The sequence below is a fragment of the Sapajus apella genome, unplaced genomic scaffold (genome assembly GCF_009761245.1).
Source record: "Sapajus apella isolate SASKATOON/1434 unplaced genomic scaffold, GSC_monkey_1.0 scaffold45, whole genome shotgun sequence".
In the NCBI taxonomy this organism is placed as follows: Eukaryota; Metazoa; Chordata; class Mammalia; order Primates; family Cebidae; genus Sapajus; species Sapajus apella.
Genome location: NW_022436985.1, coordinates 9234952 through 9259204, shown reverse-complemented (window position 1 = coordinate 9259204; position 24253 = coordinate 9234952). Strand labels below are relative to the sequence as shown.

Genomic DNA, 24253 nt, shown 5'->3' with positions numbered 1-24253 from the left:
TTTATCAATTGCCAACTTTTAAAAAATCAGAGTATCTTAAGTAGTCAAATTCACAGATACAGAAAGTGGAATGGTGGTTGCCAGGGGCTAAAGAAGGGGAAAACAGAGTTGCTATTTAGTGAGTATAGTTTCAGTTTTGCAAGATAAGAAAGTTTGGAGATCCAGTTGTATAACAATGTGAATATACTTAACACTGCTGAACTGTACACTTACAAATGCTTAAGACAGTACGTGTTATGTTAGGGTTTTTTTAAAACCATAATTTAAACCATAATTTAAAAAATTACAAATATGAATTTTTAGCTTTCCTTGAAACTTTGAAGATCTGGCAGCATCACCTGTCTTCCCATGTGACACCAGCTGGCTGGAGTTCAAGAGTGACTCTTTAGATGAGGCTTATGTATGCCACGATTGCTACTGCAGCTTGATTTATCCCTGACATTGAGGAAGGATCATTTGCTAATTATCATCTTCTGACAGCCTACTTTAGTCATCATATGTCAGATATCTGGACCCCATAGGCCCCTTCTGATTTAGGATTACGTGTGTGAAAATGTCACACGTCCCTGACCCAGCGCGTCTCACTGTATGTCAGATATGCCATTCAGAGGCTAGCAGATTCCTGCCTACCACCACTGGCATGACAGGAATTGCTTCTTTTGATTGCATACTGGCTTGGGATATATGCAAGGCTCTTTAAGATCTCTTGTCTGCGAAATATGTGCAAATTTGAGTTAGGTCAGAAAACAGAATGATAATTTAGTTAACGTATTTTGTGAAGCAATGTGCAGCAGATATATTTGAGGTGAGTCCTTGCCAGTGTAGCAGGTTTATCACCAATATTAGAATAATATTTTTCCTGTGGGGTTTTTGGAATTCAGCAGTTGTCTCTAAACATTTAAATAGGTTTATCTAACTGAATAAGCAGGATTGTTTTCTTTGTTAAATAATAGATGATCAGTGCTAGACACGATGTTTTTTTTTTTCCTCTACAGACTTAAAAATGAATAAAATGTTTTATTTTTAAATAAGATTTTTATGATTACCCTGAGAAAACAAAATACTTTTTTTTTTGAGACAAGGTCTGGCTCTGTCACCCAGGCTGTAATGCAGTGGCACCATCTTGGCTCACTGCAACCTCTGCGTCCCAGGCTCAAGCCATCCTCTCACCTCAGCCTCCCGAGTAACTGGGACTACAGGTGTGTGCCTGTCACACCTGGCTAATTTTTGTAGAGATGGGGTTTTGTGATATTGCCCAGGTTGGTCTCGAACTCGTAAGTTCAAGTGATTCACCAGCCTTGGCCTCCCAAAGTGCTAGGATTACAGGGGTGAGCCACCGTGCCTGGCCAAGAAAATACTTTTTAATATATATGAATTAGAGTGTTCTACATGGGTTGACTTGGGAAATTTAACATGGAGGCTAGCAATGAACTCTGTTTTCACCCTCAAATTTAGGAATTATTAAAAAATAAGCTTTTCTGTTTTATCAATTTGTGAATAATTATTCACTGAATAATAACATTATGAGCGGAAAAATAAACCTGATGAATTATTTAGGCCAACTGATTTGTTTCTAAGTGAGAAAATGGAAGTTAAACTGTTTTTCCACCAGTTTCATTAGCAATAAAAGTCAGTTCTTCTGATTTCTAATCTACCCTTTCTGTGATTTGAACCTGAATAAAATAAGTCTAACAAACTGGCATTCTTTTTTTACCCTGAAAAAAAGTTGCTCATGTTAAAATCTAGATTATTATGACAGTAGTCTCTGAGTAGAGATATTTAAGTCACTTTTACAATATTTTAAACTTCTTTTCTCTTAACATTTGATAAACAAATATCAGATCTTGAATAGCAGATGATCATCTCTTCAATAACTAAAATTGTTATTATAGAAATATAGAAAATTACGTGAAATTAGTGACCTCTTGTGATTTTTGTGGGATTTTTTCTGTTGTATGAGGTACAATGCTATTAGAAATTGAATTTTAAATTTCTTGATATTTTGGATTTTAACTGAAAATACTAAAGCTATTTCATGTTATTTTTGTTTATTTAAACTGCTTTTAAATAATAAGTCTTTTTTTTTTTTTTTTTTGGTGTGTTTGGTGTGTGTTGGCTGTTTTAGCTTGGTACTAGCTGAGGCTGTGTAGCATATTGTTGAGCACATGCTCCGGCAAAAAAGACTTGGTTTCAGTTCCCAACTCTAGTCTAATGGCTGTGGCCTCAGACAAGTTGCCTAAGTAGGCCCAGCATCCTCTTTTGTGAATAAGAATTAAAACAGACTGTGGAAATTAAATGGGAGAAAGCATGGAAAGATCTTACTTAGCAGAGTACTTAGCATATCATAAGCCCTCAATAACTAATTTTCACTAAGCAGCTCTTGAGCACCTAATGTGTGTCATTACCTGCCAGTCACTGGGAGTGGAAACATGTATGGATATGGTGTCTACCTTTGCAGAGTGTTTAGCCCATAAGCAGCAGTGAAAATGAAATTCCAAAGGGATCTAACGTGTGTGTGCTGAAGGAACATTCTAAAGTGGCTGATGTTTTTTTTTTTTCCTGTTAAAGAAGAGGTGGTAGTGGTTCCTTTACTTCAATCAGTAACTTGCCGTCATCTGAACTTAAAAACCAATAGCACAGAGTGAGTGACTGCTGGGCTCCTGTAGAGGGCAGCACAAGTGAGGAAAGTCAGTGCCACAGTGTAAATCCTTCCAAAATAAAAGCTAGATAAAGCTCGACATTTTGCTGTATGTGTTAAAGGAGACACAGCTGGGCAGACAGTGTTTTGTCTCCAGTTATGAGTATTGTGCATGTGTGAGACCAGACAGACCGAAGGCAGAGGAAGCTGTATTTCTTCTCCAGCAATGCAGGTGTGCGTGTAGTACCCCCTGCCCCACCTTAAGCCACATTTAGGAAATGTTGACTTCATATTGAAAAAAAAGACATTCCCAATTTTTCTGTTGTATCCCATTTACTTATTCACTGCTTCTATTTCATATACTTTAAAAATGAACTTAGGTCACAGTGCAGCCCGTTTCAGGTAGAGAGACTTGAAATATGGTCTGCTAGTACTTTACTAGTTTTAAGTGTGTGAAACTCATTTTTGAGGAATGGATAGTAGCCCCTCAGAAGATAATAATATATCTTATCAGTTCATATGCATCCTTCTAGGTTATGAATAGCAGTAGTGACACAGAATCATGCAGATTTATTTCATATAATACAGAAATACCATTGTGGGTATAATTTCTAAAATACTCGGCATTCACAGAATAACAATTAATGAAATTAAATTATATATCAAATACAAAAACTTATAGACTTATGAAAAATCTGTGGATGTATAAGCAGACCTTTGTTATAGATTTGCAGCTTCTTTTGACTGAATACCCCCTCCATCCTTTGCCTTCTTTAGAGCTGGCTCTTTTATAAGGCTCCGTATCTTCCTGACTGCCTTGCTGGCTCACCTGAGACATTTTCTAGACCACCAACTCTGGGCAGCATCTCTCTGGCTTTGGCTGTGGCTCTTACTAAGGCAATTTTAGATTTCTTTCCAGCCAACCCACTCTGCTGAGAGAATGGTGACCCTGCTCTCAATTTAACTCCTCCCCTTCTCCAGTCCAGAGATCAGCCTGCTTCCAAAACTGGGTTCTTTTACCTCTGGGTCGTGGGAAGGGGTCAGATGAGGGATGCTGAGAGGGACTCCAAGCTGCAGAAGGTGGATATTTAAGGGGTGCAGGGAGGGCTAGAGATAGGGGTTACAGGAAGAGGATGGAGAGAGAGAATCAGAGAACAGGAGTGGGACTGGAAAGAGCCAAGGAATACAGACAAAACTGCTGATTGATGTTTGAAATAACTGCATTACACCAACTAAAATGTCAGTATGTACTTAAAAATACTAGGTATGCTTGGACCCTGTAATGCCAGAACTGTTTCTCTAGTCCCTGTTATCACTTCTTCCACAGTCACTTTTATATTTGAAGTATCCAAAACTTTATCTTGCTTTATAGACCAACACACAGACAAGATCTTTCTTTTCCCTTGAGAATAGGCAGATAATGCTTTGCATAATCTCTTCTGAGAAACAGATTAGGAAATTCTGAATATTGGCACTAGTTTTAAGCCTACTTTCTTTCCTAAGATGCTTATATCTTTTGTAGGTACCTAGACTAGAAGATGACTTAGCTTTGTTTAGTGCTGTTTTATGGTGTGGTTTTTGTTTTCTTGTTTTTAGTCATTTTGATTTCTAACTTCAAAGTAATTGTATATGTAGGCATGAGAGTGAGTAAGATATGTCTGGATTATATATACAGGATTTCATACTTGGTCTCACTGGACTGGAATTGTTTCTTTGGTTAGTGTTTCTCAGTCTATAAAAATGTGCCAAGATCCCTGGAGGAACGTAGTTATAAACAGTTAACAGTGTAGATTTTAATTAAAATTGCTTTTAAATGATTTTATTTAAATATCCATAAGGACAAAAGGAGGCATATGCTTCTTATTCATATAGTACTTGTTTAGTACTTGTATTGTACAATTATAAAACCAAACTAAATTCATAAATGAAATACAAACAAAACTCTAACAGCAATAAAATGCAGATTAGCCTCATTGATTTTATGTGATCATCAAACATGTCTTACTGAAACCAAACCCCAGTTGCATTGTGGATGTGACTTGCCTGCTGTTAGGCTCTGGTGCTTGAGTTCCACTGCCCATCTGGCTGGGATGACTCAGCTGTCTTTCTCCTTCAACTGCTGTTAAACCGTGTTCATGCAGCAAACCAGGGCTGCACTGGCCTTTTCTTAGGTGCAGATGCAGCATCCACAGCCAAGACTGCTTCTCTCTTTTCTCACTATACCTGGACAATTAAGTAATATGATGCCAATGAAGTTACTAAAACAAATGTAACTTGATATGTTTTAACTAAATTTGTTTAGGATATTGTTAAAAAACATATAGAGCACTCCCAGATCTCAGAATACATCCACGGTTTTCTGTTTGAGAACTTTTTCTACAGATAACATGACCTATATTGTTGACTTTTTTTTTGTTTCTATGAACTTAATGTTAAGTTAATGTTTGTTACATAACTTAACAAAAAGTGAAACTATCACATATCACCTAGATTTCCTTCATTGTGGTTGTGGGTTTCGTTTTTACCATTACTCCCCTCCAAAGTTTATTCACAGGTGCATTAAAATATTGATGGAATGAGTTCTGTAGGCAAAGCACTAGTCTAAGTGCCAAGTCAGCGACAGCTTACTAGATAAAGTGTTTTTTAGAAGCACCTGAAATTCTTTTCTTCCCAAATACTTGGTTTCTCCTAAGAGTAGCAGCCTCAGTGTGTGTGTGTGTGTGTGTGTGTGTGTGTGTGTGTGCGCGCGCACACAAGTGCAAGAAGATACAACATCATTTAACAAATAAAATATAATCTGTATTATCCACTTATCCAACAAAAATTAACCTCTGAAGTCAAGACTGTAAAGCTTCTGTTTTGGAGTTAGATTTCTTAAAGAGAATTATATAAGCTGTGAATTGTGGAGAGTTAGTAACATGCCCTTTATAGGTCATTTAAAAAAAAGTATTTTTTAACTGCTTTTGCTCTTTTTCTCATTTTGTGGCCATCAAAACATCTTTTCCCTCAAAATTCAGTCAGCCATTCACATAGTGTTAGCTTTATGGCCAGTAGTCAGATTGGTTATATGTTTTGTTATTTATACTTTACTTTTGGAGGGATTAAAATTCAGGTTTTATGATTTAAGTAAGAGACTTTTTGTTTTTCTTTACACAGAAGGCGAGACCATCAATAATACAGGTAAATGATCCTTTTAAAATTTTCTTTGTATTTTTCCAGCCATTCTCTCTGTGTAATACGATAATACTGCCAATAATATGCTTTATTCTAGGATACTGTAACACTTTGTTCCTACCCTTTCATCTTTGATGCCCAAGCCAAGACCAAAATGTTACAGACAGATGCTGAACTACAGATGCAGGTATCATGTTTCATAAATTATTTCCTTTTTTTACTGTGTTTCTCTCATTTGAGACATTCATTTGTAATTTTTTTCTAATTGAAAACATATTTGGTTGAAATTCCATTATAATTCTTAAAACTGAAAGTTTTCAGTAATTTCGTGTTGAATATAACACAATAGGTGAATATACATTTGTGTAGGTTAGAGATTGGCAAAAGGACCACTTAGTAAATATTTTAAGCTTTGTGGACCATATGGTCTCTGTTAAAACTATTCAACTCTGTTTTAGCACAAAAGCAGTGATAGACAATGTATAAATGAATGAGCATGGCTGTATTCCAACAAAACTTTATGTATGTTGAAATTTGCATTTTATATAATTTTTACATGTGGTGAAAGTTTATTCTTCCTTTGTTATTTTTCACCCATTAAAAAAATGTAGAAACTGGGCCAGGCACCATGGCACATGCACCATGGCTAATCCTAGCATTTTGGGAAGATAAGGTGGGCTTATCACTTGAGGTCAGGAGTTCGAGACCAGCCTGGCCAACATGGTGAAACCCCATCTCTACCCCAAATAAAAAAATTAGCCTGAGCATGGTCATGCACACCTGTAATCTCATCTACTTGGGAGGCTGAGACAGGATAATTGCTTGAACCTGGGATGTGGAGGTTGCAGTGAGCTGAGACTGAGCTATGGCACTCTAGCCTGGGCAACAGAGTAAGACTCTGTCTCAAAAAAAAAAAAAAAAAAAAAAAAAAGTAGAAACCATTGTTAGCTCAAGAGCTGTGCAAAAACAGGCAGCAGACTGGATTTGATACGTGGGGCTGCAGTTTGCTGACTCCTGTCTTAGAGAATTAAATGGAACTTGGGAGTTCTTTGTTGAATAAAAACTTGTTATAGAGATTTTTTAAATAATTTATTTTAAATACATGTTTTTATTATAAAGTATAATTGATTTTGACAAGCCGCAAAAACATTTGTGAATTAGCAGCTCAAATCCTCCATTTCTACTGTTGGTAGATATAGATATATAACTTCATTTATCTTTCCCTCTCCATCTCTCTGTCTGTGTGCCTGTCTCTTTCCATTTCTGACTGCATCTATCTCTGTATATGTTTGTTTTCATACTGCTATATCTCTGATTTTGACAGTTTAGAGGTTTTCAAGAAAAATGAACATTTTTCAAAGAATGACCCTTTAGTAAGTAGTTATTAGCGTTCTTTTCCTGCCATTTTGAAAGTCATGGTTTTTACCCACTTTCTACCGTGTTTCTTCAAGCATGATATTATTTTAGTATTAATCAGTTAGTTTAAGTCACTTTCCTGGACCTGGTCATAGATCATATGATTCATAAACTGTTTTAGCTCATTTCTATGAGTCCAGATTAGAAAGACTTGTGTGCTGTGTAAACATAAGTAACTTAGAAAATCTGTGGCAGTTAAGAGGGAAAATAATAACAAAATGGAGATTCAGTCAGTGCCCCCAAGTCCAAAAGCACAGCTGACTGCTCTCCCCACTCACACGTGTGCTCTGAGTAATGGTGTTCGTGACTGTGCCATTCCAGGTGGCTGTCAATGGAGCCAACCTGCAGAACGTCTTCATGCTTCTCACCCTGGAGCCTCTGCTGGCCAGAAGCCCCTTCCTGGTCCTTCACGTTCGCAGGAACAACCTTGTTGGAGATGCCCTAAGAGAGCTGAGCATTCACTCTGATATTGATTTGAAAAAGCCTCTCAAAGTGAGTTCCTTCAGGTTATTCCTCTAAATACCTTCGTAATTTTTATTTAATAGTGTTGATTAAGCAGCGATATTATTAAAATTGTGGGGTGCAGCCATTATTTCTTTCATTCATTTTACAAGAATTTAATCACATCCTTTTGTCAAATACCAAACAGAACATCTCAATATAACATTGGATAAAAATGCCAGGGGATTATTTGAAAGATTAGAGTGCTTTCTTTGTCTCCTTTTGCTGTCTCTGGTGTACCAGTTCCGGCTCTATCAAAAACAGGCAAACAACAACAAAACAAAAGCTTTAACTAATCACAGCTATTAAGCTATCATCTAGGAAGATTGTGGATATCAAAGATTTAAGAGAAAGAAGGTAAAAGAGGAAAATGGAAAGATGGTGAAATCATCTGGGAAGCTATTGGCCTATTATGATAGGCACACCTAGCACCTGGAAATTATTTTAAAAAAATTGTCTCTCCCCATAGGCCGTGCATATTCATATTATTGCTTACTGTATTTCCAGGGCTTGGCATACTACTTGGTACACAGTGGGTATTCTAGAAATATTTAGTGAATTATTTGAAATTGTTTAAAGTCATTTATCTTTTCCTTCAGACAATATCCATATCCCTATTGCTAATCTTGTTATAAGTTTCACTTTCAAAAATGTAATAGGCATGAAATTGAACTGATTGCCTTCATAATATTGTTGCCCTTTCGAAAATTTCTAGTAAGTAGCATCAGTCACATCAGTCTGAGTGGTTGTTCTTTCTAGAACTTCTGGGTTATATTTTTGATTCAGCTTTTCTTTTTGTAGCCTGTTTTCACTCAGTAATTCAGGTGAGGCAGCTCTTGCTTTCTAACAGTATTCTTCTGGCATCTCTGTAATACAGGTTCTAGTCTCTGTCCCACTTTTACTCTTGTTCTGCTTTAGGCAATCTTGAAGATAGCCACAAATGTAAGCTTTCTTGAATGCTGTTTTTAGCTCTGTGCCCAAGTCATTTTCTCTGAAATGGGGATGATAATATTACTTTATGCGTAAGGCTGTTCTGAGGATTAGGTTAATAGAATTTAAGAGCTGGCATGTGGTAAACAGTAAACTCCATGTCATTTGTTGATTTGCTGTACTTTTTACTCTTTTTTTTTTTTTTTTTTGAGACGGTCTCACTCTGTCACCCAGGCTGGAGTGCAATGGTACGATCTCGGCTTGCCATAACTGTCACCTCCTGGTTTCAAGTAATTCTCTGCCTCAGCCTCCCCAATTGCTGGGATTACAGGCACCCGCCACCATGCCTGGCTAATTTTTGTATTTTTAGTAGAGACAGGTTTCATCATCTTGGCCAGCCTGGTCTTGAACTCCTGACCTTGTGATGCACCCACCTCAGCCTCCCAAAGTGCTGAGATTACATGTGTGAGCCATCAGTGCCCGGCCAGTTGTTACTCTTAATGACCATTATGGGTCCAGCATTGCCTATTTCCATTATTTCCATTCCCTCACAGAGCCCATGTCTATATCTGATTAGAATACTCTCTTCCCTTCTACATGCAGCAGTTACTTCAAGAACCCTATTGAGAGTGATTTCTTTCAGAAATTGTTCTTATTTCCAGTTAAATTAAAACATCATTTCTTTTTTTCTATGTGCCAGAATATTTACCTCTCATAATATATTTGACTCTTTAAAAATAAAAAGTATTCTCTGCTGCTTTTATGTTCGTCTTTCTGCCCTTAAGTAGATGACAGACTTTTTTTCTTTTTTGAGATGGAGTTTCGCTCTTTGTTGCCCAGGCTGGAGTATAGTGGTGCAATCTTGGCTCACTGCAACCTCCACTTCCTGGGTTCAAGTGATTCTCCTGCCTCAGCCTCCTAAGTAGCTGGGATTACAGTACCTCCCACCACGCCCGGCTAATTTTTGTATTTTTAGTAGAAACGGGGTTTCACCATGTTGGGCATGACCTCAGGTGATCCACCTGCCTTGGCCTCCCAAAGTGCTAGGATTACAGGTGTGAACTACCGTGCCCAGCCAGTAGATGGTAGACTTTCTCAGGATATGTGGTAAATTTCTGACTTCCTTTGTATCCTTTGAAGCACCTAGTAAAAATTGTGTGAATCTATAAATACCTTGTTAAAACTTAACACTACCAGCAGTAATCAACAGACACACCTTACAGTTCTCATTGTGTCAGTGTATATTCTGTGTTATGCTTTCCTTCCTTTATCCTGAGTTTAGAAAAGAATCTGCTAAAAAAAAGATAAAATTTGTCATAGATTTCCCTGAAGCATTAATTCTATCCATTATTTTAAGGTAATCTTTGATGGTGAAGAAGCAGTGGATGCTGGCGGTGTTACAAAGGAATTTTTTCTTTTGCTGTTAAAAGAACTTTTGAATCCCATCTATGGAATGTTTACCTACTATCAAGATTCAAATCTCTTGTGGTTTTCAGATACGGTAAGCAAGTGGTGTCACAATTAAACAGGTGGATTGTGGATTAAATGAAACTTTCTTTTTGTTGTCAGACCACTCCGCTAACTTCTAACATTGCAAAGGGGAGCATAACAAGGATAATAATTCAAACTATTTATAAGTAATTAAAATGCTTATCCAGTCTTCATTTATACTTGTTGCCAAGATCTCTTAGTGCATTTTGTGAGTCATCAGTCCCGTTTCCATTTCTAGTAGGTAAGATCCAGGTCTTGTTATCTGAGAAGGGTAAAAGGAAACAGTATGATAAATTGGTTTTGTGACGTGTGGAAGGTCAATAAGAAATATGTCAGATTTTAATAATAATGACAATATATGATCACACAAACATACGCATGCACACTTTATTTTTGAAAATTCAGTAGGAGAGCTAAGTTTTTAAAGGCATTCTAATTTCAATCAGACTGTCATTTACATTTTTTTCTATGAGAGTTTTCTTCCTAGATCTGCACCATACGAAAAGGTAGCCATGAGGCACTAGGCACATGTGGCTATTTATATTTTATTTAAAATTAAGTAACAGCAAAGATTCAATTGCTTCATAGTACTAGCCACATTTCCTGTGCCTAGCAGACACATGTAGCCAGTGGCTACCATATAAGATGGCACAGAATAGAATGTTTCCATCATGGCTGAAAGTTCTGTTAGAGACCCCTGCTCTAGATGACTATGAGGTGTTCTCTGTATCACTAGATGCAAATGCCTAACCCTGTCTACATTGCATCTTTAGGAGATAACAACTTTTGTCAGGATGTTTCTTTGCTATAGAAGGTAATTAAATATTAATGAGACCTTTATTCTTTTATTCTGAAAATATTTTGAGGGAACTGGGTAGAATGTTTGAGAGCCACAAGCATTGCATTTCTTTTTAACACATTTGCATATGTCCTAAAAAGTGTTTTGTAGAGCACAACTGGTTTCACTTGATTGGCATAACCTGTGGACTAGCTATCTACAACTCCACTGTGGTTGATCTCCACTTCCCATTGGCTCTCTACAAGAAGTTACTGAACGTGAAGCCTGGCTTGGAAGACTTAAAGGAGTTGTCACCCACTGAAGGAAGGTACAAAGCTAAAAGGCCGCTGGTGTCTGGAATTGTTGTAGCTGCCTCTGGCATGAGGATTAAAGGTTGAAAATACCATTTGTACAAATATGAGTTTATTGCATCCTGTGGTTAGACTCGGTTATATACGTTTTTGTCTTACGATGTAGCCATACAGCTACTTGCTTGAAGCATTGCCTGTGTTACTAGTATAGTTGTCTCTTGGTATCCAAGGGCTATGGGTTCCAGGACCCCCTGCAGATACCAAAATCCACATAAGTTCAAGTTCTGCAGGGGCCATAGAAGAACCCATGGATTGGAAAAGTTGGCTTTCCATATCCTTGGGTTTTATACCCTGCAAATACTGTATTTTTTTTCTTTAATTAAACTTTTTTTGTTGTTGAGGCATGATAGATGTACCTATTTTGGGGGTACATGTGATAATATAATACATTCTATAATTTGTAAAGTTCAAATCATTGTAACTGGGATATCCATCACCTTAAATATTTCCCTTTACGTTAGAAACATTCAAATTATTCTATTTTGAAATATACAATAGATCATAGTAAATTATGGTCATCCTACCTATCTATCAAATACTGGGCCTTATTTCTTCTATCAAAATGTATATTTGTGCCCATCAGTCAACCTCTCTGAAATTGGATCGTTTTGATTGGCCTTTGGTTGAATCCATGGATGTGGGACATGTGGATATGAAAGGCCAACTGTATTTTATTTTTTAAATTTCCAAATAATGTTTCATTGTATGGATGTGCCACACATTATCCATTTATCAGTTGATGGACATAGGGTTGTTTCTAATTTTGGCTATTATGAATAATGCTGCCATCAACATTTTCCACAAGTTTTTGCACAGATGCAAGTTTTCATTTCTCTTGGTATATGCATAGTAGTAGAATTGCTGGGTAATTGTATATTTATTCTTTTGAGGAACTGCCACAGTGTTTCCAAAGTAGGAGAGCTATGTTTTTAGATTACTTTATTCTCTTTCTGGCTCTTAAAATCGCTTTTATTTTTTAGTTTCTCTATATTCGTTTTGGGTCACATTAGATCAAGTATACAAAATGACAACTTTAACAGGAGGGAACATCTTTTTATAGAGAAGGGATACTGATCAAGGTACCCTCCTTACACGAGAGCATCCCTCTGGTATAGGACACCAATACTGAGAAACTGTAAAGGATGAGAGGGCACAAAGAGTGGAAGAAAAAACTTAGAAGTAGTATTTAAAAAATGGCACAGGAGACCCAGACAGTGTTAATTACTTGGTAACTGAAAGAGAAGGCTAGAGAGCAACAGAAATATGTGTTACTTACTTTGCTTATGTGGCTGAGAATTATGTATTTCAAATAATGACTTTGGGTGATTAACTGGTGGCAGATTTAAATTCCACACTAGGAATTTTCTTTCCAGGCAACCCTTGATGGAATTGCAAGACTGGAGCTCACTAAAGAAGAAAGTGTGCCTGAGGTCGAGTTATAAGAATGTATTCTCTTGAGAGCTAGGAAATGATTGTTGTTGCCATAAACATATTTTTAAGAGTACATTTTTTTCTCCTTATTCTTTAGTTAGTGTGACAGATAATAAAGTGTCTTTACCAAGCTTGTCCAACCCTCAGCCTGCGGGCTATGTGTGGTCCCAGGATGGCTTTGAATGCAGCCCAACACTAACTCACTAACTTCCTTAAAACATCATGAGATTTTTTCATAATTTTTCTTCTTTTAGTTTATTAGCCATCATTAGTGTTAGTGTACCACTGCTCAAGGAAATAAGAGAGGACACAAACAAATGGAAAAAAATTCCATGCTCATGGATAGGAAGAATCAATATTGTGAAAATGGCCATACTACCCAAAGTAATTTATAGATTCAGTGCTATTCCCATCAAGCCACCATTGACTTTCCTTGCAGAATTAGAAAAAACTACTCATATAGAACCAAAAAAGAGCCCATGTAGCCAAGATAATCCTAAGCAAAAAGAACAAAGCTGGAGGCATCACGCTACCTGACTTCTAACTATACCACAAGGCTATAGTAACCTGTTACTGGTACCAAGACAGATATACAGATCAATGGAACAGAACAGAGACCTCAGAAATAACACCACACATCTACAATCTGATTTTCAACAAACCTGACCAAAACAAGCAATGGGGAAAGGTTTCCCTATTTAGTAAATGGTGCTGGGAAAACTGGCTAGCCATATGCAGAAAACAGAAACTGGACCCCTTCCTTACACCTTATGCAAAAATTAACTAAAGATGGATTAAAGATTGAAATGTAAAAACCCAAAACCATAAAAACTCTAGAAGAAAACCTAGGCAGTACACCATTCAGGAAATAGGCATGGGCAAAGACCAAAAACAATTGCAACAAAAGCCAAAATTGACAAATGGGATCTAATTGAACTAAAGAGCTTCTGCACGGCAAAGGAAACTATCATCAAAGAGACAACCTACAGAATGGGGAAAATTTTTGTAATCTATCCATCTGACAAAGGGCTAAAATTCTGGAATCTACAAGGAACTTAATCAAATTTACAAGAAAAAACAACCCCATCAAAAAGTGGGCAAAGGATATGAACAGACACTTCTCAAAAGAAGACATTTATTTGGCCAACAAACGTGAAAAAAAGCTCATCATAGGTCATTAGAGAAATGCAAATCAAACCCACAATAAGATGCCGTCTCACGCTAGTTAGAATGGCGATTATTAAAAAGTCAGGATGCAACAGATGCTGGCGAGGCTCTGGAGAAATAGGAATGCTTTTGCACTGTTACTGGGAGTGTAAATTAGTTCAGCCATTGTGGAAGACAGTGTGGTAATTCCTCAAGGATCTAGAACCAGAAATACCATTTGACCCAGCAATACCATTACTAGGTATACACCCAAACGATTATAAATCATTCTACTATAAAGACAGATACACACATATGTTTATTACAGCACTATATTACAATAGCAAACATATGGAACCAACCCAAATGCCCATCAATGATAGACTGGAAAAAGAAAATGTAGCACATATACACCATGGAATACTATGTAGCCATAAAAAAAGAATGAGCTTATGTCCTTTGCAGGGACATGGATGAAGCTGGAAGTCCTCATCCTTAGCAATAGACTATCACAGGAACAGGAAACCAAACACCCCATGTTCTTCATAAGTGGGAGCTGAACAGTGACAACACCTGGACACGGAGGGAAACATCACACACTGGGGCCTGTCGGGATGATGGGCAAGGGGAGGGGAGAGCATTAGGATAAATACCTAATGCATGTGGGCTTAGAACCTAGATGACAGGTTGATATGTGCAGCATACCACCATGGCACATGTATACCTATGTAACAAACCTGCACATTCAGCACTTGTATCTCAGAACTTAAAGTAAAATAATAAAGCCATTTTAACTCGGTGAAAAGAAAGTAAAGATGTGTTTTCTTCAATATATGTTTTTTCCTTGTAATGATAACAAAACCAGACTTATTTTTATGTCTCTTTAATCTCAAGGAAGAAACAAATATTTAAAAAGAAGCTCTTTTTGGCAGTTAATATTAGGGAGAAGGTGAACAACTATGATAGTTTTCTTGACTTGCGAATTTTTGGAGTGTCTGAAATCAGTAATTTAAAATTGCATTGTTGTTAAGAACAGTTAGCAGTATTTTATGCTGAATTACACAGAAACAGTATATTTTTAAGGACACTTTGGCATGCAAAGTATCAGATTAATATGTCTGTGCAGTGCATAACCTCTCAAATACAACTTCTTTTCCTCTCCCCATCTCTAAAAAAACCAAAATTAGTGTATTTTATGTGTGGCCCAAGACAATTCTTCCAGTATGGCCCAGGGAAGCCAGAAGATCAGACATCCCTAGTCTTTACCATACAGAGACTTCTCAATTAACAAGCCATTGAGATTTCTAAGTGGATGTGGTGACTTTGTGGCTCTGTGTGTGTGTGTGTGATAGAAGGATTATTTTACTAATGCATAAGGCAGTGAAGCTGGCTGGATGGCCCCTGCAATACCATCTCCTCATTTATATATATATATATGTGTGTGTGTGTGTGTGTGTGTGTGTGTGTGTGTGTGTGTGTGTGTACACACACATACACACACTTGCAAGCTACACCAGACTTAAGAGGACACAAGTATGTCAGATTAAAAATCCATCTGGATTTCCTTGCAAGTCTAATAGGATTTGTCAGTAAGAAGAGAGAATAAGGAATGTTTTATAGGTCTAGTGTCAACTCTCTTCAAGGTATAGGTACATTATTTTTTTGTAACAATAATCCATCAGGATTTATGTTTATTCCAGAATCTTCTTTCATAGTTTTTCCTTGCAAATGCTGTGGACATGTAACTGAAGTAGAAACACTGTTGCACGGTCTGACTTGCAGCTTTTCCTTTTCTGCCATTCTATGATTAGGAGTCTCCAAGAGCTCTTAGATTACCCTGGGGAGGATGTCGAGGAGACTTTCTGCCTCAACTTCACGGTAAGAATTTCCACAGTTTAGGATTGTGGCTGTCTGTTTTATCATGCTCAGAGTGATAATTAACATTAGTTCTTCTCTAAATCACAGAAAAAAGGGACTTCTCTGTATCAAATTATTTTAGTCATAGTGTCTTGAGTGTTATAGGAGTTCAGTGAATGTGCTGAACAAATGAATGATTGATTAATCTATGCACTTAGGAAAATTATTGAAGAAATAATCCTTCCTACTCTTGACACATATTCTTGAGTTCGTGCCCATTTTCTTCTTGATTGCATTTATTGGCAATTTCATGTCCTAAAACAAAAGATGTTTTTTAATGTGCTAATGTTTTCTGACTCAAGTTCTCATTATTCTCCAACTAATTTTCTGTAATAGTGAGGAAGCTACATTTGTTTCTAAAGCCTCTCTCAGTCATTTGAGTTCTAGAAAGATGAATGGTCAACAAAATTGAAATATTTCTTTTTTCCGCCTTCAATGTAGATCTGCCGAGAAAGCTATGGAGTGATTGAACAGAAGAAGCTGATACCTGGGGGAGATAAAGTGACTGTGTGCAAGGATAACAGGTTAGTCCTGACCTTGGACTGTTGCAGATGCTGCTGCTTCATATTTCTGCAGTTTTACATTTAAGACCAAAGTAAAAATTACCTTTTAATATGAATACCTTCTTCAGAGGAGGTAAGGGTGATAGAGCAAGAATTTACAGATTTTAAATAGTTTTTAATAGTTGAGCAAGCACAGGCCTAAGTTCAAGAGATAACTGTTTTAGTTCTAGATCTGCATCTTTTGGGCTTTGACTCTGAGCAAGTTACATAAACTATTTGATTTCAGTTTTCTCATCTGCCAAATGGGGATTATAATCACTGTCCTTTCTACTTCTGAGTTGGTTGTGAGAATGAAGTGAGATAATTTACAGGAAAATACTTTGGAATGAATGAACTCCCAGCATCTAGCACTGAGTTTCTAGTATCTAATAGAGAGCCTGGCACAAAAATACTCAATATTAAAAATATGTGTTGAATAAATGAATTTTATGAAGGTACATAGTATCACTGTTATTTTACTGCTGAATGATTTGTAATACAGGTTTTAAATTAAGTTATTCTCTATGGCTCATAACAAATTCAAGTACATTTGATTTTTCAGGATGATTCATAATCTCTGAGTTAACTCTTTAGAGGCAAGAAGATACCAATTTTGCTTACTTTTATATTATTCTAACCTGCATAAAATCAATTTACTTTATCAACACTGAGTGCCTATTATGTGCTAGCCATGTTTCTGGGTATAGAGGGTGAATAACTTCTATCCTTATAAGCTCAAGATTACTTGAGAGGGGTCAGCGTATGGAAACAATTGCAATAGAATGCAGTGTATGTGATAGAAGTTATAGCCCAGGTGCCACGGTACTAGGGTAAGAAGCTGCAACACTGTATCAGACATTAAAGAATGCAAGTTTGGGGAAACATTTTAGGTACCAGGTGAATCAGGACTCTCCAGTTTGACACATGATAGAGACCGTTGGATGCTTGTGGAGTGGGGACTGGTGTATGGATGAAGGGAGGTGTAGTAGCATCAGAATGGAGATTATCAAGGCTTTGAATGGAGCTTGGAGTAGACCACGGTTGGTCTTTGTTTTAGAAAGGTAACTTTGGGGGCCATGTAGAAATAGACCATGTGCAGGCTTTTGAGGTAACTAAGGTAAAGGATGGTAAAAGCCAGAATGAAGGTGGTGGGAATACAGAGTTGGTTATATAACCAATAAGAGCTAGTGTCTGATTGTAGATGGATGGTATGAGAGAGGCATATATTGATAATAATGCTGAAGTTTCTAATTCAAACACTAATAGGAAACGGAGTCTATAAAGCAGGTTCAAGGGGACAAGTTCCGTTTTGAATATATTGATTTTGATATGTCTGTGTGATACCCAGGTGATTGTGTTTAGAGGAGAAAATTTATACATCTCATAAAAATGTCTTATATGAATAGTTTATTTAATTAGTTATGCGAGCCTCAATCACGAGTGAATTTGAGGTTACTTAGAACAAGAATCAACAAGAAAGAAGTGGTGAAATGAAAAACGAGGACAAAGAAAACATACTTTCTTAGAGGAGCTATGTAAGTTAGAATGTAGACTCTTGAGGATTTAAGTATCATTTGCACATAGGCTAGCACTGAAACTTCTTGGCTTAAGAAAAGAGCATGTAGCGAGTGGGAAAGATGGGAGAATGAGATTCTTCCTTTGGAAGCCTTTAGAGAGGAAAGCAAGGTTTCATTTAAGCTATGAAAAAAGTTACAGATGTAGAGAGAAACTAGATGCTGTTTGTATGCATGCAAAATTAAGTTAAAATTAAGTAAAACTCTGGACTTTTATTGGCTTCTTCCTCTAAGTAGCTGGGAAGATGCAATTGGAGATCTTCTTAAATTCACTCTATCTAAGTGATGTATCTTGGTTTTCTTCCATAATCTTTCCTTTTGAAAATAGGAATGGGCTGGGTGCAGTGGCTCATGCCTGTAATCCCAGCACTTTGGGAGACCAAGGAGGGTGAATTGCTTGAGCCCCAAAGTTCCAGACCAGCATGGGAAAGATAGCAAAACCAAATTTCTACCAAAAAAAAAAAAAAAAAAAAAAAAAAAAGGAAAAAAAAAAAATAGCTGGTTGTGCGGCAGTGCACATCTGTAGTTCCAGCTACTCAGGAGGCAAAAGTGGGAGGATTGCTTGAGCTTGGGAGGTGGAGGCTGTAGTGAGCCATGATTGTGCCTCTGCACTCAGCCTGGACAACAAAGCAAGACCTCATCTCAAAAAAAAAAAAAAAAAAAGGATAGAAAAATATCAATAGACTTCTTCCATCCTTGACATTTTTTAAAACAACTTGAAGCTAGTATGATCTAATACAGCATTCGGTAACAATTTTTTTGTCATGTAAACCTTCCAGACTATCCAAGAAGCTTCGGCTTTGGGGATACTGAGCTGTAGCATCAGAGTTAAGTGAAATGATGCAGAAGCCACCAGACACCAAACAAAAATGGCTTCAGTTGGTGGAATTATCTTGATATAGAGGCTAGTTTTGTCTCAAGTAAGATGTTGCAATCAAAACTCTTGATAAGAATCTCTTGGGGCTAAAGCAGTTTCCTTTATCTGTATAACATTGGTACTTTTAATAGTAAATAATTTATTTTCAGGACATTTATTTCCTTAATAAGAACAGGATTTTTATTCTATGTAGTCAGATAATGTTTTTAGAACTGGGAAATTTATGGCAGATCATAAACCGAATTTGTTAGCCTAGTTGATTTCTCTTCCCTCCTGGTTTTGGGAATTGCTTTGTAACATTGTAGATGTGTGTAAGCACTTACGTAGACAGATACATAGCCTTTAGTCTTTCAAACAATGCTTTAGCTTTTTGCATTAGGTTTCAGACAAGATAATGTGTGCATCATTTGTTAGAAGCTAACAATGGGCTAGGCAAACATCCTGAGGAAGGGGAACATTCAGAATGTCCTCGTTCTCTGGTGAGTCATCATAGCGTTCTGTGAGTATGATACAGTGACTGGAGAAATGAATGACCTAGTGCAGGAATAGGCAATCAGTGATGTAGTCTGCAGTTGAGGCAGTTGTTGGGACTTATTACTCCTCATATCGTTGTCAAGTTATTTCTCTTAGCATACTTCTTGTCTCTGTCTTTTTTGCCCTCTTTTTGAGTCTGAATTTTTCTATTTCTCTGCTTCTCCTTGTCAGTCTGTCTTTCTTCTTATTCAACAGACATTTCTTTGAATCAACAATTGAATTGATTCAACAGTTGTGGGAGAAAATGTGCAGGAATACTAAAATATAACACAGTTTGTTTAGGGTGATAAGCTGTTCTCAGATGCAACCATAAATGGAATATGAAGACTAAATTGAGTGGTTGAATCTGAAGGCGCTCAGAGAAATCAACTTGGACAGATGCATCTGGGAGGACAGATATGGGATAGAGTTAAGTTTGGAAGCCTACTGAGATTTGGATACTAGAAAGTAGAGAAGAGGACATAAACATGAAAGGTGCTCTGTACTGTGATGGAAATATTGCCGAGACCAGCTTGGTCGTGGAGACACCAACCCAGGCGGTGCTGAAGGAGTTAAGAAACAAACACAGAGATAGCGTGCAGAGTGGGATCAGGGGCCTACAGCATTCCCAGCTGAGAGCCTTGAACAGAATTTGACCCACATGTTTATTGACAGCAAGCAAGTGATAATCATCATTTCTGCAGTTTATAGATTAACTACAAGCATTCTTCGCAGGGAACAAAGCATTCTTTACTAGTGGCAAGAAACAGGCCCTGGCACGTATCTACTGCAGCTGGAACATGTCATTAAGGCATGGGTCGCTCATGCTATTGTTTGTGGTTCAGGAATGCCTTGAGCCATCTTCCGCCCAGGGTGGGCCAGTAAACCAACAACCTCCAGCAATGTGCGTCACTGCCATCACAAGTATGTCGCGGTGCTATAGATATCTTGTTTATGGCCAGTTTCTTTAAGGCCTGTTTATGACAGGCCTAGGGCCTGTTCCCAGCAAAAAATCTGAGTTGTCATTTCAGACAAAGAATTTTGATTGCAATATACTATGTTCAAGAGGTATGGAACAGCTTCTGTACTAGGTGGAAATTTAGATTTTGGTTTTTCAGAGTACTCAGTGAATACACTGTGAAGTCATCCATGCTGCGTTAGACACTGCTGCACATGTCTCTGCCACTCAGTGACAGGCAGGAGACCCTGTTGCTGTCACAGTTACCTGTTGCTGTCACAGTTACCTGTTTGTCTTTGTTTGGGCTGCTATAAAAGAGTACCATAAACTGGGTGGCTTATAAATGACACAAATGTATTTGTCACATTCTGGAGGCTGGAAATCCAAGATTAGGCTGCCATCATGATTAGGTTCTGGTGAGGCCCTTCTTCCATGTTGCAAACTGCTGACTTTTCATTGTATCCTAACACAGTGGAGAGCAGCAATGGAAAGCAAGCTCTCTCATGACTCTTATAAGGACACCAGTCCCATTCGTGGTTACTGCTGGACTCATAGCTGTTTTGGTTTAGCGATCACTACTATAGCTGTTTTGATTAGGGATCACCAGAAAAAGACATGAATGATTTTTTTTTCTTTTCATTTTATGCTGCACAAAATAGAAATCTTACCAGCAAAGTACATTGAGGTCATGGTAAGAAAGGTTGTATGAAGATATAAAAAATTGATCATTATTGTCATTATTTACTTGGTTATATGCCATAATCTAGTCATTGGCAGTCCTAAATTATATGACTAAGAAAATGAAAGAACTGTAAGAAGTATACCTACTGGACTTTTAACTTAGGCAATTGTATACACAGATACTGCTGGCATTGAGGCTGTTTTTGTTAATAGTAAGGCATTTGCTGGCATGGCTGCCCCATGTGAAAGTGCCAGAGGAATACCAATTCTTCATTCATAATTTATTCCATTTCATTTGGTTTTCAAATACTTTCTATCCTTGGACAGAAGCTACCCGGTCAAATGAGTTGTAGGCATCCAGGTAAAAGAACATCTGTGGCTGATTACTGATGGCTGCATCATAGACAAATCCCACCAGCTGGTAGTCACATCTGGATAATACCGTATCACATGACTACTCATGGTAAAACATTTCTCATGGTCTATAACGTGATGTTATTACCATTAGTGAAAACCCACATAACATTCTAGATTCCCTAAAATTTACCTCAATTTGATGCAATCAAATTAAATGCAATTGCTATCTTCCCATTTTCCCCATATTAAGAAAGAAAGAAACAGATGGCACACACATGGGGCTGGGGAGTGGGGTAGGTGGGTAAAGAGCAGAGTGAAAGGCAGTGAGAAATGCCTGACTTAAGTGCTTCAGAGGACATCTAGATTCCATAGGGAGAACCTGAGAATAAAACTCACGCATGACAAACACTTCTTGCTCCTTAAGATCTACTTCAGGACTGCTGGCAGACTTCAGATGATCTTTCAGGATAGTTTCTGAGGGAGGCTGTCTTTAAGATCTGCATTGTATTTGCACTGGACTTTTACAGGAACAGCCAAATTAAAATTCCAGTAACACTTCTTGAGTGCTTACCATATGTCAGACACTATTTGAAATATTTTACAGGTAAGCCTCCCCATTTATTGATGAGGAAACTTGGGCACAGACAGGCATAAGTCCCTTGTTCAAGGTTACACAGCTAGAAATCCAGGATTTAAAACTGGAGTCAGGATTCAAAGCCAGGTGATTTGAGTCAGACTCCACTCCATGAGCATCAGCATAGGGCCTCTGAGGGGCTAAGGCTGGGGCTAAGGAGTTCCCATCTTCCTTTTCTCCTAGGAAGCAAAATAACTTTGAAGACTCTCTGCTGTTTTTCCTTTCAGGCAGAAACATGTTTAAAAACATGTAATGTTTTTAAAAAGCAAAATTGAAATAGTTAAAAACATAACTATATACATGTGAAATTGAATGTCTGAATTTTTAAACTTAAGTGAAGACAATGCTTATATTGAAAATGCTATTACAAAGTCCTCATGAACACCCTTAATAATGACTGTATGGTCTACTATGTGGTTGTGTATTTTTCTGTTTCTTCTCTGTTGGAATATTTGGCTTGTTTGTATGTTCTTTTTTAATTCTCTTTCTTCTCTCTCCCCATCACCATTTTTAGTAAGACTATATCAAGTATCTTTTGTGTATAAAGGATTTTGTGCCTTTAAAATTGCTTTTTCATAAGTTCTCAGGGTGAAATGGAACTAAAGTGTACAACATTTGAATTTGTGATATTTTTGATAAATTGATTTTGCTAATGAATTATACTGCCTTTTATGTCATTATCACCATTTCATCCAGTCCTTATGTGTATTGTTTTTAAAAAAAGAAAACTAAAAAGAAATTTAAGCTCACTTTTAAAATGTTGCATTTCTTGTACACATAGGCTACTTTACATATTCTACACAGTATTGATCTTTTTTACTGTTTACCTCTAAGATACTTTGTTTAAAAAATGAATTAACGACAAGGTGATGGTTGCACAGCATTGTGAATGTACAAAATGCTGCTGAATTGTTCCCTTTAAAATGGTTAATTTTATGTTATATAAATTTCACCTCAATTAAAAAAAGTATGTATGTGTATATGTGTGGATGTGTCTGTGTATGCATTGATTTTACACTCAAAGGCAGAAAAAGCTGCTGTGCTATTTTTCACGGTAAGCATCAGCATGCCAGTTTTCTGTATAATACTCAGATTTGGTTGAGTGTGTATTGCATGTTGCCTTTCTTTCTGCCGGTTATTTTGTGCTTTGTTGAGTAATTTTGGTCTATAATAGTTAAAAATGGTTTATGAATGATAGTGTTTGACCTACCTTGAAGCAAGGGTATCCTGCTAAATGTTAACATGCAGATTTTAGGGTTGCCAGAGAAACTATCAAATAAGCAGTCCAGGAAACAGTATAAAGATTAGCCCAGTTAGGAAACGGCAGAAATTGCTTGACATCACAAACATCCTGTATCCTTAGAGAAGTGGTCAACGATGGTACAGCCGGTAGCTAGAAAAAACCCATAATTAAAGTCTTATTGTAAACAAAAGAATGATTGCTGGCCAGAGCACGTAGCTGGAAACACTTGTCTCCAGACCCTGGCAGAGCCCCGGCTCACCTAGTGCTGCAGGTTTAGGAACACGCAGCACTAAGTGAGCACTGACTGCCTTAGGCAGGGTTTGCAGTCTTTCCTCTTTTTAGACACTCTCCTGATGTCCTTTATGTATTTCTCTAGTAGAACTAAATAATTTTCATATGATTCATATGAACTCTTCATTATGTTTAAGACTGTTAACCCTTTGCCATCCATATTTATAGTGGGTTTTATTCTCTGATTTTGCTTTTGAAAATGCAGAGTGTATGTCTTTAACTCTATGATTTCTTAATTTTTGTGTTGTCATGTCTGCTACTTCTTTGGTCTTATAACACTCTGAGCCATTCCCTGTCCAGTAATTGATAAATATTTAAAAAAATTTTTTAGTCTATAGTCTGAGGTAAAAATCTAAACTGTTTCCAAATTGCTAAAGGTTTTCTTAGCTGTTCTTAGGGTGAACATTATGGTAATTATATTAAGTTCCAGATCCAGTTTGAGTTTTAATTAGAATTGTCATAAATTAAAAGTTAATTTGGGAAGAACTGACACTTTTGTGATATTCAATCTTACAATCCAAAGGCTTATGTTACATTTATTTGTCTTTTATTTTCACATAGGTTATATGCATTTCTTATTAGAGGTTTTTATAAATATTTTGATTTCTTATTTTTACTGTGATAGCCTTCCCATATATTTTGATTGTTATTAGCGCCTATAAATGGTTACTGTTTTTTTGTGTATTTATCTGGTAACTGGTCAATTCATCAAACTTATTAAATTGAATTTTTAGTTGATTCTCTTGGGTTTTCTATATGTAAAATCATTTCCCAATAATTATACCTCTTA

The 24253-nt window shown here is 37.0% G+C and overlaps 1 protein-coding gene across 5 annotated transcripts in view; it reads left to right on the top strand.

The window, feature by feature from the left end:
* Positions 1-24253, top strand: part of HERC3 (HECT and RLD domain containing E3 ubiquitin protein ligase 3) — a 115208-nt gene that overhangs the window by 79012 nt on the left and 11943 nt on the right. For 4 of the 5 annotated variants that reach the window (XM_032239851.1, XM_032239852.1, XM_032239854.1 and 1 more), the window contains 7 exons: positions 5795-5818; positions 5910-5999; positions 7550-7720; positions 10017-10160; positions 11090-11256; positions 15688-15754; positions 16235-16317. In XM_032239851.1, the coding sequence (XP_032095742.1) occupies positions 5795-5818; positions 5910-5999; positions 7550-7720; positions 10017-10160; positions 11090-11256; positions 15688-15754; positions 16235-16317 (746 nt within the window). The remainder of the gene's footprint in view (positions 1-5794; positions 5819-5909; positions 6000-7549; positions 7721-10016; positions 10161-11089; positions 11257-15687; positions 15755-16234; positions 16318-24253) is intronic. The other variant, XM_032239856.1, reaches the window with a different exon arrangement.